The sequence below is a fragment of the Phallusia mammillata genome, chromosome 1, assembly GCF_965637545.1.
Source record: "Phallusia mammillata chromosome 1, kaPhaMamm4.hap1.1, whole genome shotgun sequence".
Classification (NCBI taxonomy): domain Eukaryota; kingdom Metazoa; phylum Chordata; class Ascidiacea; order Phlebobranchia; family Ascidiidae; genus Phallusia; species Phallusia mammillata.
In genome coordinates, this window is record NC_137252.1 from 2,386,976 (window position 1) to 2,400,577 (window position 13,602).

A 13,602-nucleotide genomic window follows, 5' to 3' on the forward strand; every position below is an offset into this window, starting at 1 on the left:
AAATATTAATGAATTAGACAATCTGTTTTGCCAAGCTGCATTGTTACGTCATAACCGATGAGGGTTTTCATCGAGAACTGGTCGAGCAGTCCTGTCACGTGGTACATCGCTTCGGCGCTTGTACTTCTGTCCTTGACGAGTTTGATTCGGGCGAGAAAATCACGTGACACTCGCAAGGTCAAACGACCCCCACCTGGACCCAAGGGGTACCCTATTTTCGGGACTTTCCCGAGTTTCCTGAAAAAGCCGGCGCATCTAGTAATTAAAGGTGAGTGGGATGAGTTGTTTTTTAAAGGACAACGCGTATTGTTATTCTTTTTTGAGCTACAGGCAAACAAAGTAAAAACTCATTACTATGTACGGTAAGGGTAATTTTTGGGGGTCTTCAAAGGCAGAATAAATAATACGGACATCGTTTTCCCCAATTAACATTATACTCCGTGGCTCAAAAAGGTTAAAAAAATGCACTAAACTATAACAAAATAAACGACACGATAGTGGCTAAGTGTGAAGCCAGGCTTGAAACAAGCCCATTCTATCCAACATAATACCTGCACCTTGCCTAAGCCTAAACGCACAAAAATATAATATTATTTGTATTCGGTAGTTACGTAGCTAACACGGTGTCCGCAAAGTCTTTCGTTACGCCGCACATTTTTTCTTTTCAAATTTTTATTTTTTTGCATATTTTGTGCAAAAAAACCTACTTACTATTGCAATTTTATTCAAACAAATCTTGACTTAATCTCAGATTGGACAGAGAAATACGGCAATGTATTCCGCTACCAGTTGGGGCCTGGAGAGTGTGTTGTGTTGGGAGATCGGGAAACGATTCGAGAAGCTTTTGTGACAAACTCTCCCGATGTTGACAGCAGATGTCAGTGGAGAGATTGCTTCATAAGCATGTTCAAAGGTAACAGAGCAATATTTGTGGACAATTAAATGTTAGCTTACCAAAAAACCAATGCTACTCTTGCCAACTTGATGCGGTTTGTTGTCTTACCGTCAAAAGGTAGTTATCATTTTTTATTCTCGTTTCGTTTTAATCTCTATTTTATATTTACAACGGACAATATTTGAAACACTTTTAACCGACATGAAAAGTAGTTACATTAAAAAAATAACTACCACATAACTTGAGTATGTGAAATACATCTTAACTTGAGTATGTGAAATACATCTTAACTTGAGTATGTGAAATACATCTTAACTTGAGTATGTGAAATACATCTTAACTTGAGTATGTGAAATACATCCTATAGTGCAGACGCTTCAGCAACCGCTGTTGGCATCATCAGTGTAATTTTTTGTTGTCATTACAGTTTAGAGTTTAGACTATAAAAAGTCGTCGAATCGCCACATTGTCCCGATATACATGTGCAAAAACAAGCTATTTAATATTTGCAACAGTCAATATTTGGCAACAGTATACACGGACTTAAAAAAGTAGTTCAATTAACAACATCACTGCAAGAGAGCTTGTCTGTATAGAATACGTTTAAGGTAACCGAACAAAATGCGTGCCCTGAAACGCAGCCAACGGCCACAGTACAAAACGCAATTTATAGTATCTTATTAAAATCTCTGTGGTTCATGTTCGATAATTGTCCAATACAACTCAGAAAACAAACCGCAAATCGTCAAAAAAGGTTAACGACTCCCTTAGTTACTTCGCAGTACTGGTAGCAAATGTCCCTTAATTAGCATTCTCCCTCTTAATCATTTGCCGATTTTGCTGAACTTTCGAGGAAACGTTGCAGGGAGCAGATGTGCAAATGTCAAACACGACCACCGATATAGCCACGACACTCTGACACATATTCACCCTTTCGTATTCCTCTCTGCATGAGTTTCCCACTTGCGGTCGTCTTCCACGCATTGTGTAGGAAATGCGGTTTGAACTGAACAATAGGAAATACGCCTTTCTCATTTGCGGTTTCTTAACATATTTTTTTTAGAGGCAACAAAAACGTACAAATCTGTTTCCCATTTCGGCGAAATATTTATGATTTTAAGACGTTTAAAGTTTCACTCCATATTTTCTCTTAGCTTTAAGTTACTGTATTTTTTTTAGATTTTTTTTTATCTGAATAATTTAATGGAAACTTTACGACCCACTTTAAATTTGCAGCATAACAAACAAACAAGGCATTTAAGGCGATTCGTTGGTTACGAGCTAAAATCGTGGTATAACCTAACAAAACTTTTTAGAGCTTAATTAGCTGGGTGTTATTTATAAGAATTTATATAAAATATATTTGTATTTTAAGGTTTCTTACAAAATATTCTTCAACGCGTTTATCAATTTGTTGGGAAAACTTATTTATCTTCTGTTTACTTTAGGTTTATCTGTGCTTCCCTACTGCGAAAAATGGTCGAACACTAGACGGCGCACTCTTACCATCTTGCGCGACTTCGGCATGGGGAAGGGATACATGGAAGATAAGATATACGAAGAAAGTAAGTAACATGAATTTTACTCATGCACCAACAAATTAAGTCCGTATAGCTGATCGCCGGGAGTTCGAATCCCATCGTGGTCTTCGAAGTACATGTTGAATAACAATCCCATAACAAAGGTTCAAAATCCTTAAGCATGTAAAACTCATTTAGGGTAGCTGGTCGTGGGTTCGAATCCATCGCACGCTAGGTTTTACGTGCTTGCACCGAGCTTAGCTTTAAAACTTTGTATTAATTGATGTGAAACGCTAGATAGGCAAGTGTTATAATAATATGTGTACATGATTGCTGGACGTTACAATATTAACTCCTAATCAGCAAAGTTTGGAGAGTTTCGGTTATTAAATGCATTCCTTGCACTTTCAGATCAATACTTGATTGAATGTATTCTGGATGCGGGTGAGGATGGGAAGAAAAACTTTGACCCACGTGACATGTTAAGGAGATCGCCAATGAACACAATCTACTCGATAATGTTCGGAAAACGGTTGGTATAATTGGTTAAGTCAGAACATTTCTGTATTACAAAACGTGTGTGATAATTCCGTTCATTCTCGTGGGATTCGAACCCGCGTCAGTAACTTTTCTGTACTCTCGCTATGTCCAGTAAGCTATACAGAGATTGTGCGCTTTACGTAATTTAACAAAGCATTCATGCATTATAATACCTTGCTGTGTGTTGTTACTTAAAAATGCAAGGCAAACAATCAGTCAACTGCGCGTGCATTTGAAATCCACTTGACAGGACAAACACTGTCACCCGTGCAATATTCAAATAAAATCATACTTTATGACGTCACAGAACATGACGCAAATACCATTACATCATCACTATTCCATTATTGTTTCTTCCAGATACGATTACGATAACCCGAAGTTGCTGATGCTGATGAACACCATTGCGTATCTGGTTGACACGTGTGCCATCGCCAGCGTCTACGACATTTTACCCGCTCCCTTGCGCCCACTGGCGGGTTTCAGCATGAATCATTTCCGCCAGAAACTGGACGAGCTGTCGAGTTATATGCACGAGCAAGTGGAAAAGCATAGAAAGTATTACAAGACCAAAGCAACGCGAGATTTCGTGGACGCATGGCTAAAGGTAACACTTTGTGATCATTTTTTTGCAGTTTCTGAACTTGATCTATACACAGTGCACACTTTTACACCATAAGGTCTGGTCGGTGCAGCTGATGTAAAGACATTGGCCGTATGGTAGCTATCTAACGGCACTCCGGTTTGTTCGGAGTTGTCAAAATCAAAGCGGTTTTTTTTAATATTGGACTGACGTATTTAGGCCAACGACGAGGACCAGAAAAAGCTCCTTATGTCGTCACACAACAACAACAATAACTGTTGTAATGGTGAGGGAATCAGAGAACCGAAGCCGTACGGAAAGCTCCCGGATGTAATACAGGACGTGCTGGTGGCTGGAGCTCACTCAACCGGCCTCGTCCTAAACTGGATGGTGCTACTGATGGTGATCAACAAACATGAACAAGATTTGGTAAGAGCGTGTTGAAGAAATTAAATCTGAGGTTGAAAAAATGGTTACACTATTAGAGTGGGACAAAGAGCGGTAAAATGCAGCAGGACTTAAGATAAACGCAATTGATTTACTCCAAAAAAACTGACATATTTCTGCCTTCTATTTGATGCATTGTCAAAAGGAAAAAGTACAAACTAATTCGAATTCGTCGGATGTTTCTTAAAAGCATTAAAACCCGCATTTGACGGTACAACATGTTTATAAGCTTGTGTGGAGCGATTACAATTTGCGACAATGATAGAACAACTACTTACATACAAGCAAAAAATATTATCGGATATATTTGTTTAGTCGTTTGTATGTTCACTTTGTGTACGTGCTTTTTCCACACAGTTTACTTGTTTATACACCTCTCAGTTTTGAAAAATTAAACCTGTTCATCGATGTTTTAAAACTTAGATTTCACTAGAGAATAATAAACAAATGACATTGGGTTCGAACTGATAACCACATAAACCTAATGGATCACAGGAGTTCAAAACGGTTAAAAACATTTAACTAACATTGGCTTCCACAGGCTTACGAGGAGATAATGGAAGTGATCGGACCAGATCGTGTACCGAGCATGTCCGACCGTCCCAGACTGAGACGGGTTGATGCGATCGTCCACGAGAGTTTGCGAATATCCACAGTACTCCCTCTAGTGGCCCATGCTACCTGCAGAGACACAGTTATCGGGGGATTTGACGTAAAATCGAATACAGAAGGTAAGCGTAAGAGATAGTAGATAAGCTATTGCAGTGCCAGACATAATGTATAAACGAGTATTGCTCTTCCAGCAGTTTTTATAATTGACGTTTCGACGTCGCATACAAGACGCCTTCATCAGAATAATAGCCAATCTTGCAAGAAAAAAATCTTATAAAGCGACAATTGCAACAACACTGGCAGCATTTCTCAACTGTAACAACTTTAATAAAATATATAATGAAAGGTGGGAATCGTTGCAACAATGGTAATAGAAGCGAGAATGACTTTCAGAATCATTTTACCAGTAGGTATATCTTAAAAGCAGAAATTACTGACAAATGAATAATGGCGGACTCTTGCACATTTACACTGCAGTAACACCAACTAATGTTTTTGCAGTAATGTACAACAATTGGACGATAAACCGGGACGAAAAATATTTTCCCGAACCGGAAAAGTTTAATCCCGGAAGATGGATTGATGCGGACGGAAAACTTCGCAAAGATCTTCTGCAAAATTATTTCCCATTCGGGATAGGTAAGTGTGCTTATAGTGTTCTTGTTGCAAATCAGAACACAGTGCAATCAGATTATACAGAAGGCAATTTAGTCTCTTCTGTCGTTTATACGCTGCCCCGTTTATTTAAAACTGTTTAAAAACGTTTGACCAATATGGCTACTGAGCCGGTAACAGTAAACCCGACTTAAACCGGATTTGGTTAAATCGGATCTTTGCATAATACGGACAACTTTTTTGTTACAAACGGGTTATATTTCACACAAAAATCCTCAAAATCATTCAGACAAGTTTTTAAAGCCTAATATCCAACAAAACAATTTTATTCATTTCTCAACCTACCGACAGTACATATATTTTAATACCCATATTCACGGCCGCATAAATTTGTATCCGCAGTCGCAGGTTGTGCACCCCCAAAATACACATTGTTATGTTCATGTTTTAACTCCACGGGTATGTTGCAGGCAAACGATCGTGTGCTGGCGAAGCATTAGCGAGAATGGATTTATTTATTTCAATTGCAACACTTCTGCAGAATATCGAAATGCTGCCACCTGGTGAGCAAAAAAATCTGTCAATGTTTAGAAGTCAAGTAATATAACATTTGTGCGTCCTTCGTTATTTTCGAAAAAACAAATGTAACGTTTAAAAAATAATCTCATTTGTTGTTTTAAAACTAAAACTTGTTCAAAGCTGCAATGATGAATGCAATATGTGCCCTTTTAAAGGCTACTACATACTAATTAGCAATAAATTTTTTACAACGAAAAACAAGGAAACACTTTTTGTGCAGATGAAACTGTGCAGCCTTCCATGAAACCAGAAGTGGTTCATGTTGTTGGTTTATTGGCGGAATGCAAACCTTACATGATGAAAGTTCGAAAGCGGCCAACATACATCAAGTCCAAATAAACGCTGCAAAACATACGATCAACTGATCTCCTACGGTTGCATGCACAGTCATTGTGACGTAACACGGGAGCGCAGAACGGCTTCGCGCGCAAATTAAGAGTAGCAAAATTAGAACAAGGTGATTGTCAAAACAAACAAAAGATCTAAAGACAATTTATTAGTCAGGGACCGGAGCACAGTTGGTGTAAACGATACAATGGATACTATGCATGCTTTGTGGCTTTTCTAAGATACAAACGCGATATTTAAGAATGATAAACGTCTTATCTTCATGTTTATTTGATCCTCAAACTATATACGTACATGCAAACTCTTTTTGCACTGTTTTCAAAACTGTGCCTGAAATACCAAGTTGCGAATTTGCAATGAATTAACATCTACTTCGATCCATATTTAAGTTCGTACTGAAGACGAAGGGCTGCGGGTTTTAATCCTTTGCTTAATTTTGTCGATATTTCATGAAATCTTGGTGTTTTGCCTAATTTATTTTGTTGTTTGTTTGTGTTTTGTGCAAATTCCTCATGTTTGTCAGTAATTATTTTTGTTTTGTGTGAATACTCAATCTGAAAAAATAGCTTGATTGAACAATTTATTCCTGTCATTTAATATGCTTCTTAGGAGATTTTTTTACAGCCAGTCCAAATTCTTTATTCTGTGTAATATTTTTTTTAAATTGTTATAATTCACGTTTTCGTCTCAACTCAAATATTTTATTTACAAAGAACTCAAAAGACAATTAAACAGTAAACCTTTCAAGTCATAATGTAAAAATATCCTAAATTGTGAATTTCCGTTCGCATTGTTCAATTGTGCCACTGGTTGGCCCAGCTCTGCCTCAGAATTCGTATTCAAACTATTTCATTGTTGCATCACAACATTGTTTGTTTTGGCGCGTTCTAATCTCGTGGTTGTTTCCATTCGCCAACAAATTTACTTCGTGAATTCAAAAATTAAATCCATGTCAAAAAACGCTTGGAACATCTTTTATCATTTTTCAGGAATGAATTAGTCATTAGGCAAAGTTAGCTCGTGCTTTGTCTCCGTGGTTATGTGAATCGTCCGGTTCATTTTGCAGTTAATACCTTGACTTCTGTGAATATTTTAGGTTAGCTCACCACCCTCCTACTCGCCAGTTATGAGCCATCCAGGGTCCAGTGCTATGCTGACCAAAAAAGTCAGGACGGTGATTAAAGTATAAAAAGTAAACGTTTATCGTTCATACTACTTTTTAGCAAACGTTCATTACATTTCTGTACCAATTGCTACCACAAAACAAATTACAACGCGAAACCAATGTTTAAATAAAATTTAGAGAATCCGATTGTTGCTCTAATCCAGTGGTTCTCAAACTTTTTTGAGCGCGACCCAAATCTTAACTTTATGTGCATATTACGACCCAAGCCTCAAACAACAAAAATGTATTTTTTTCCTTGTACGAATACTAACTCATCCTTGAACGCTAACTGTTACATCTTCAAGTTCAGTTTCGCATGATTAACTTGTCCTATTATTTCCCGTGCTATGACGTTACAATCGCCATGTGCGTAACAGCAAAATTGGAAGGCTATCGTCTGTAAGCGGTAATGATTGGTTTATTTTACTGTACAACGTGGTTGATTGAGGCTGTACTTGGCTATGGCTACACTCTGCCATCAAAACTTTCAGAAGACCACTTATGATGCAATACTCCAAGTTACTTAGATGAAGCCACATAAAATGCTTATGATGCAATAATTCAGTCATGATGGAGAATTAAAAATACTTTAAAAATGAAATGAAAAAAGTTCGTTTGGGCAGAACTGAATCACCATAGGGCGACCCATTTTTTGACCCTGCGCGACCCATGTTATGGTCGCGACCCATACTTTGAGAACCACTGCTCTAATCAGTCACGTAGCTATTGCTTCAGGTTGTGTAAGCGCACGTACGCACTTCACGTTCACGTTCAAGTCAAAAAGTTACACAAGCCCATACTTTCCGTACCAATTGTAAAGGAATGTCTATGCTGACAAACAAGGAATCACACAACCCACTGCCGAATAATTTAGAATGAAAAAAAGTCAACAAAATGTTAATCATTTCGATTCAGATGTATACAAAACATTTAAAAAGAGCGAAAGAAGATCATTTAAATCCAGTAGGCTAAGTATTGGGTGGAACAAATTCCTTTTTAATGGCGTTTCCTGATAAACAGTCGGGTCTTTTTCTTGACACAAAAGTAGAAGAGAACCTCACGCCTGAGAAAGGCCAAAATACTAATCCACAAATAAAAACATATTAAAATGCATTTTTTGGTCGGTGTGTTCGAGTTCAGCAATATTAAAATCCCACCACCACGGTAATAACCCAAATGCAAAAAATTTGCGGTGTTCCTGCTTCGAACAGCCAAACAACTGATTTGGAGTAGGACGCATTCAAGCGAAACATCGCATCGTTCGGATCCTGTGTATACCACCAAACGCAGCCACATTCGGAACGTAAATTCGGTCCGTTCACGTCAGATTACGTAGCGTTTTTCGCATGCGTTTACGCACGTTGACGGAATACGCAGTCTGTGTCCAGCCACCTTAACTCAGGACCTGCCGCTTTACATTAAGTGCTTACCAAGTCGGCGAAATTGCTCAGACAGGTCACGCTTGAATGAACCAGTACACATTGGCTTCTTTACAATGGCGGGCAATGGGTGAAGAGCAGAGTGTACACGAACCGGAGCCGGAGTTTGCCAAAATTTGCCGGAGTCTATCCGGAGCCGGAGTTTACATTATTTTAAATCAGCCGGAGCCGGTTTCTATTTTACTTTCATCAACGTCTTGGTGATTTTTTAATGTTTTTATTTACCCTCATAGGATATATGTATTTGACCTTTAACCTTACTATCGCATTGCTTGCAAATACAATGCTTTCACACCAGGGTTGCCAGGTGGCCTAAAAATCGGACAAAAAACGATAAATTGGCCTAATTTCACATGCAGTGTCCGACGCCTAAAAATCATTAGGACATTTAGTTTTTTGTCCTAATATGTCCGAATTTTGCTGATTGAATAAATTTTTGTCTCCTTCCTATTTTTTTAAGGTTGCAAACCTTTTTTTACGACAAAACGTGGTTTAAATAAAAGTGCAACTTGTTTTGGTTAGTACCTTGTTTATGACATTAAACACATAATTGTCTGCCAGTGAATGTATGGCCATTGTTGTGATAAATGGGTATCTAAGGTGATATTAAGCAACAAGTTGACGAAACACTTTTAAACGCTGCGAAACCAATGATCAACCCAATTGGAACGTGTTGCATTTGTCAACTAGATATTATCAAACATATCGTTTTTTTCGAACATGGGAAGTTTGTTGGGCTTTAAGTTTGGATTTCCGTTGTTGTGGTTGCACGCATAAGTGACGTCATATTTTACGTCCCCCGCTTTGCATTTGTGTAAAACTCGGCGCTTATGAGTTTAGGGAACGTAAACGCACAAAAAATGGCAGTTGGCACCTCGATATTGATACCTTGTTAGGAATTATACGCTCTCGTTTTTTTTTGTCCTAAAATGTCCGATTTTCAGACAAATACTGTCCGAATCCAGCTGACAGTACCTGGCAACCCTGTTTCACACAATTGTTTTGACTCGACTGCAGTTTGGACATGGAATGTCAGTGTACAGTGCAGCATCACAGTTTAGAGTGAACAACCATGAATATTGATCTTGAAAATTAACGAAATGAATAAGCAAAAATAAAATGGTGGATAAAGAGAACGATGGTGCACAAAGTGAAGTTTGGATGCATTTTTGACTGTTGTTAAATAGTGAAAACATGGCTTCTCGAGTGCATCCAAGTGAACGTGATTTTAGTTTTTGTGAAAACACTGCATGCAAAAAAGAGATCAAACTTACTTTCATCCTCAAAAAATGCCACCCCAGTAAGTTTTTTCATTATCGTTTTTTTCTCTTTATGCATGTTTTTTTTCTTTCTATGAATGTCTTACAAAGCTGTGAATGCACTGTCCTGTCATTGCTACTGCCAATGTTTACTTACCATTTACACTGTTATCATATGAACCAGGATTTTTGTCAGGAATGTTTCATTTTTCTTAATTATGGAGTGGTTTTTCTACTTTCAGTTGCAAAACATTTTACAAAGAGTGTTATTCCTTCTTTCTGTTCAGTTTCTTTTAGTTTCAATGTTTATTTGTTTTCAGGTCTTATTGGTGTTAATAACTTGAAAAAAAAACAGTTTGGTTTGCTTGATACTACCACAGTGATTTATACCTTCAATTACCTTTGCAACGAGTGTTATTCCTTCTTTCTGTTCAGTTTATGTTCATTTATTTTCAGGTCTTATTGGTAATATTAACTTAAAAAGTAAGAACAAGGATTGTTAGTGACACCGGAGTATTATCAGAGTCTGATTTTAGGTCTTTCATCAGGAGCAGGATTGGAGTCGGAGTTAATTTTTACGGAGTCGGAGTCTAAAAATTTTGACTCCGTACACCTCTGGTGAAGAGTGAAAGTATTGGCAAAAAAATGCAATTTATTGTATTGAACGTCAAATAACTTTGGAATTGAAGTGATAATAAACTTGCAGGTTACGTAAGTGTCATGTATCTCGTGTATTTTATTCGTTTTTAAAAGTTTATTGTGTGTTTTAAAAGGATCACTAACCGTTTTTGTTTGATTGAATTTGTATGTTAAATATACCATGGACAAGACTAAATTCTCGTAATTGTGATTTAGTTGTATTTCTGTGTAATAGCTAGGTTAGCCACACCGTGCCAGCCAATGGCAAAAAATCTTTGTTTAAAATTTGCAATCCTGAATTTCAAAGCAACTCTGATATGAAGAAACATTACAGCAATTTACAAAAATGTGTGCTCTCATTGCGCGACCCAACTAAGGGAGACATAATACATGCTTCATAAAAAAACGTAATATTAATTTCCTTTTAACCCACTTCTGTTGTCAAAATCAAACAGTAATTCTTTTAGAGCAGTGGTTCTCAAACTTTTTTGACCGCGACCCAAATCTGAGCTTTATGAACATCTTGCGACCCAAGCCTCAAACAACAAAAATGGATTTTTTATTTTTGTATGAATAGTTGTTACTTTCCAAGTTCAGTTTCGTATGATTAACCTCCTATCATTCCTCGTGCTAACGTGTTACAATCGCCGTGTGCCTAATAGAAAATTGGAAGGCTATTGTCTGTATGTTTATAATGATTGGTTCATTTTGCTGTATAGCGTTGTCGAGCGAGGCTGTATTTGGCTACGGTGCTATCAAAACTCTCAGAAAACCACTTACTTATGCTGCAATACTCCAAGGTTACTAAGATAAAGCAACATAAAATGCCTATGATACAATAATTCAGTCATGATTGAGAATTGAAAATTGAAAAAGTTCGTTTGGGCAGAATTGAATCACCACAGCGCGACCCATTTTGTGACCCTGCGCGACCCATGTTTGGGTCGCGACCCATACTTTGAGAACCACTGTTTTAGAGCATTCATATGTGAAGATCACTTTGAAAAAAACGATCTGCTGATTATTGGTTGCAGAAAAAAGTTAAAAATTGGTGCTTGGATGCTTTTTGCCATCCAAAAAAATTCCTAAACAGCAGTACAGGACAAAATTGGTAACATTGCCCATGTTTATTATAGCTAAAATCATTTGTTGTGGCCAAGACAAGCAGAAAAGCACCATTTGACAGAAAGGTTCTTTCAGAAGTTAAACACCACAACATTAAAAGTGTTGAGAAAGCTTTTAAACAATTAGGTCCTCAGCTGAAAGTTAGTACGCACTTCTTAAGTTAACAATTCATTTTGAACAACAAGTTGTACAACATTTAGAATAGTGGTCATTTTTTAGAAAAGGCAAATACTTTATGGTAGAACAATACAAAAATAAAATTGTTAAAGCATACATAAGGTACAGTTATGTTTATTATGAATTAATCTGGGTTTCTGTATGTTATAATTTTTGTGGTAGACTTTGCATCTCAAGCAATGTTGAGGTTATGGATGGCGAGTTAAACCACTATCCTTGGGTATTACTCCATTGAGGAAATCAACTTTAAATGCATTTTTAAGTATAACACCTGCTTTTAAAACAAGAAAGTTTTTACCATCAGGCTTTTATTGTTTTTTTTTACATCATTACAGGGGAGTTGGATAACTTTAAAATTTGTACTGGAGTAAGCAGGAAAAACAAGAATATTAACAAACATGTCATACAAGCATGCAACGCCCTGACAGGCACAACCATAATTCGCTCACCTCACTGCAAAGTAGCCAGTAGATATGGCAACACATTTAAAACTAGATCAACTAACATTCAAACACAGTAACAGAAAAAGGGCCGGTAATGTGTACAATGTGTGCAAAGTATGGCAAAAAATGGAACGCAACAGAGTGCAGCAAATGAAATCCAGTGCAACTAGTGAAGAAGAATTGGTAACAGTGGATGACCAAATTCATTAGGATATCTTGGTATGCAGATTCAAATGTTTCTCATTTAATTTTGTAACAGTAATGTGTCATTTCCCATCTGCAGGATTTGGTTGAAAGTCAAAAACACTCACTAATGAGTGGCAAGCCTCATTTTTTTTTAAATGCAATGTAAAAATCCATTATTCAAAGACCATTAATCGGAGACAGTACCACCCTGATGTGGTTCATTGGGTAATTGAGTTGTTTGCTAGAGCTTCAGCAGCATATAATCATCTCAGAACCAGTGGTGTTCTTATATTGCCATCATCACGTACTTTACAGTAGTACAGGTATAAGTTGCAATTTTACACATAATTTTTTGAACTGACATATCATCACACAATCCTAAAAAACACAATTGGTATTCTAGGAAGGCCACTTAGTTGGATCTATTGACTACGGGGCCATAAATGCAGACACCATAATGGCAACCCATATACCAGATTGGAAAGTTTTATTTTTGCGCGGAGGATATTTTTTTCGTCAAAATAATTGCGCGGATTTTTGCGCGGAATTACAATTTTCTGCGCGGATCGATAGACTTTTGATTGACAGGTGGATTTGTATCGGACCTTGGACTTTTAATTCAAAATACATCGGACTTTGGACTTTTAATTTTAAAACTTGCATGTAATTGTTGTGACGTAGCATTGGCCCGGTCAAAACCGTTCATAACTCGCTTTTTTTCTACACAAAAGCTTGACCGGCTGTTAAACCTATTTAAACCTGTTTTACTTATTGCTGCCCCGGTCAATTACTGCTTAAGGCTATCGTTTTATCATCCCCTTACGTGTTAACGTGAAGCAACGTCTTAATCTGCTTCCAGCCATGTTAAACTTGACACTTCTATAAGCAATTTAAAGAATAATTACGGTTTAGAACACAGTTAATCTTCTCGGGCGTGCGTTTTTATAACTATGCCGCATAACAACTATATGACCTGAACGCTATAAAGACCGACGTGTTTCAAACTAAAAATCAGTTATCTAAAGTTACC

General features: G+C 37.3%; 1 protein-coding gene and 1 long non-coding RNA gene across 2 annotated transcripts; both read left to right on the forward strand.

The window, feature by feature from the left end:
• LOC145209241 (cytochrome P450 2B11-like) lies at positions 1-7,093 on the forward strand. The gene is made up of 10 exons (XM_080079510.1): positions 1-268; positions 752-913; positions 2,344-2,460; positions 2,827-2,947; positions 3,316-3,562; positions 3,758-3,967; positions 4,527-4,716; positions 5,099-5,236; positions 5,683-5,775; positions 6,012-7,093. Exons 1-10 carry the CDS (start codon positions 58-60, stop codon positions 6,128-6,130), a joined length of 1,608 nt encoding a protein of 535 aa, XP_079935636.1. The 5' UTR covers positions 1-57; the 3' UTR covers positions 6,131-7,093.
• A 1,407-nt stretch (positions 7,094-8,500) lies between these two features.
• On the forward strand, positions 8,501-10,837 carry LOC145209329 (uncharacterized). Its single transcript, XR_013855066.1, has 2 exons — positions 8,501-10,043; positions 10,539-10,837. It is a non-coding gene; the product is annotated as an uncharacterized LOC145209329 (long non-coding RNA).
• Positions 10,838-13,602: the final 2,765 nt, after the last annotated feature.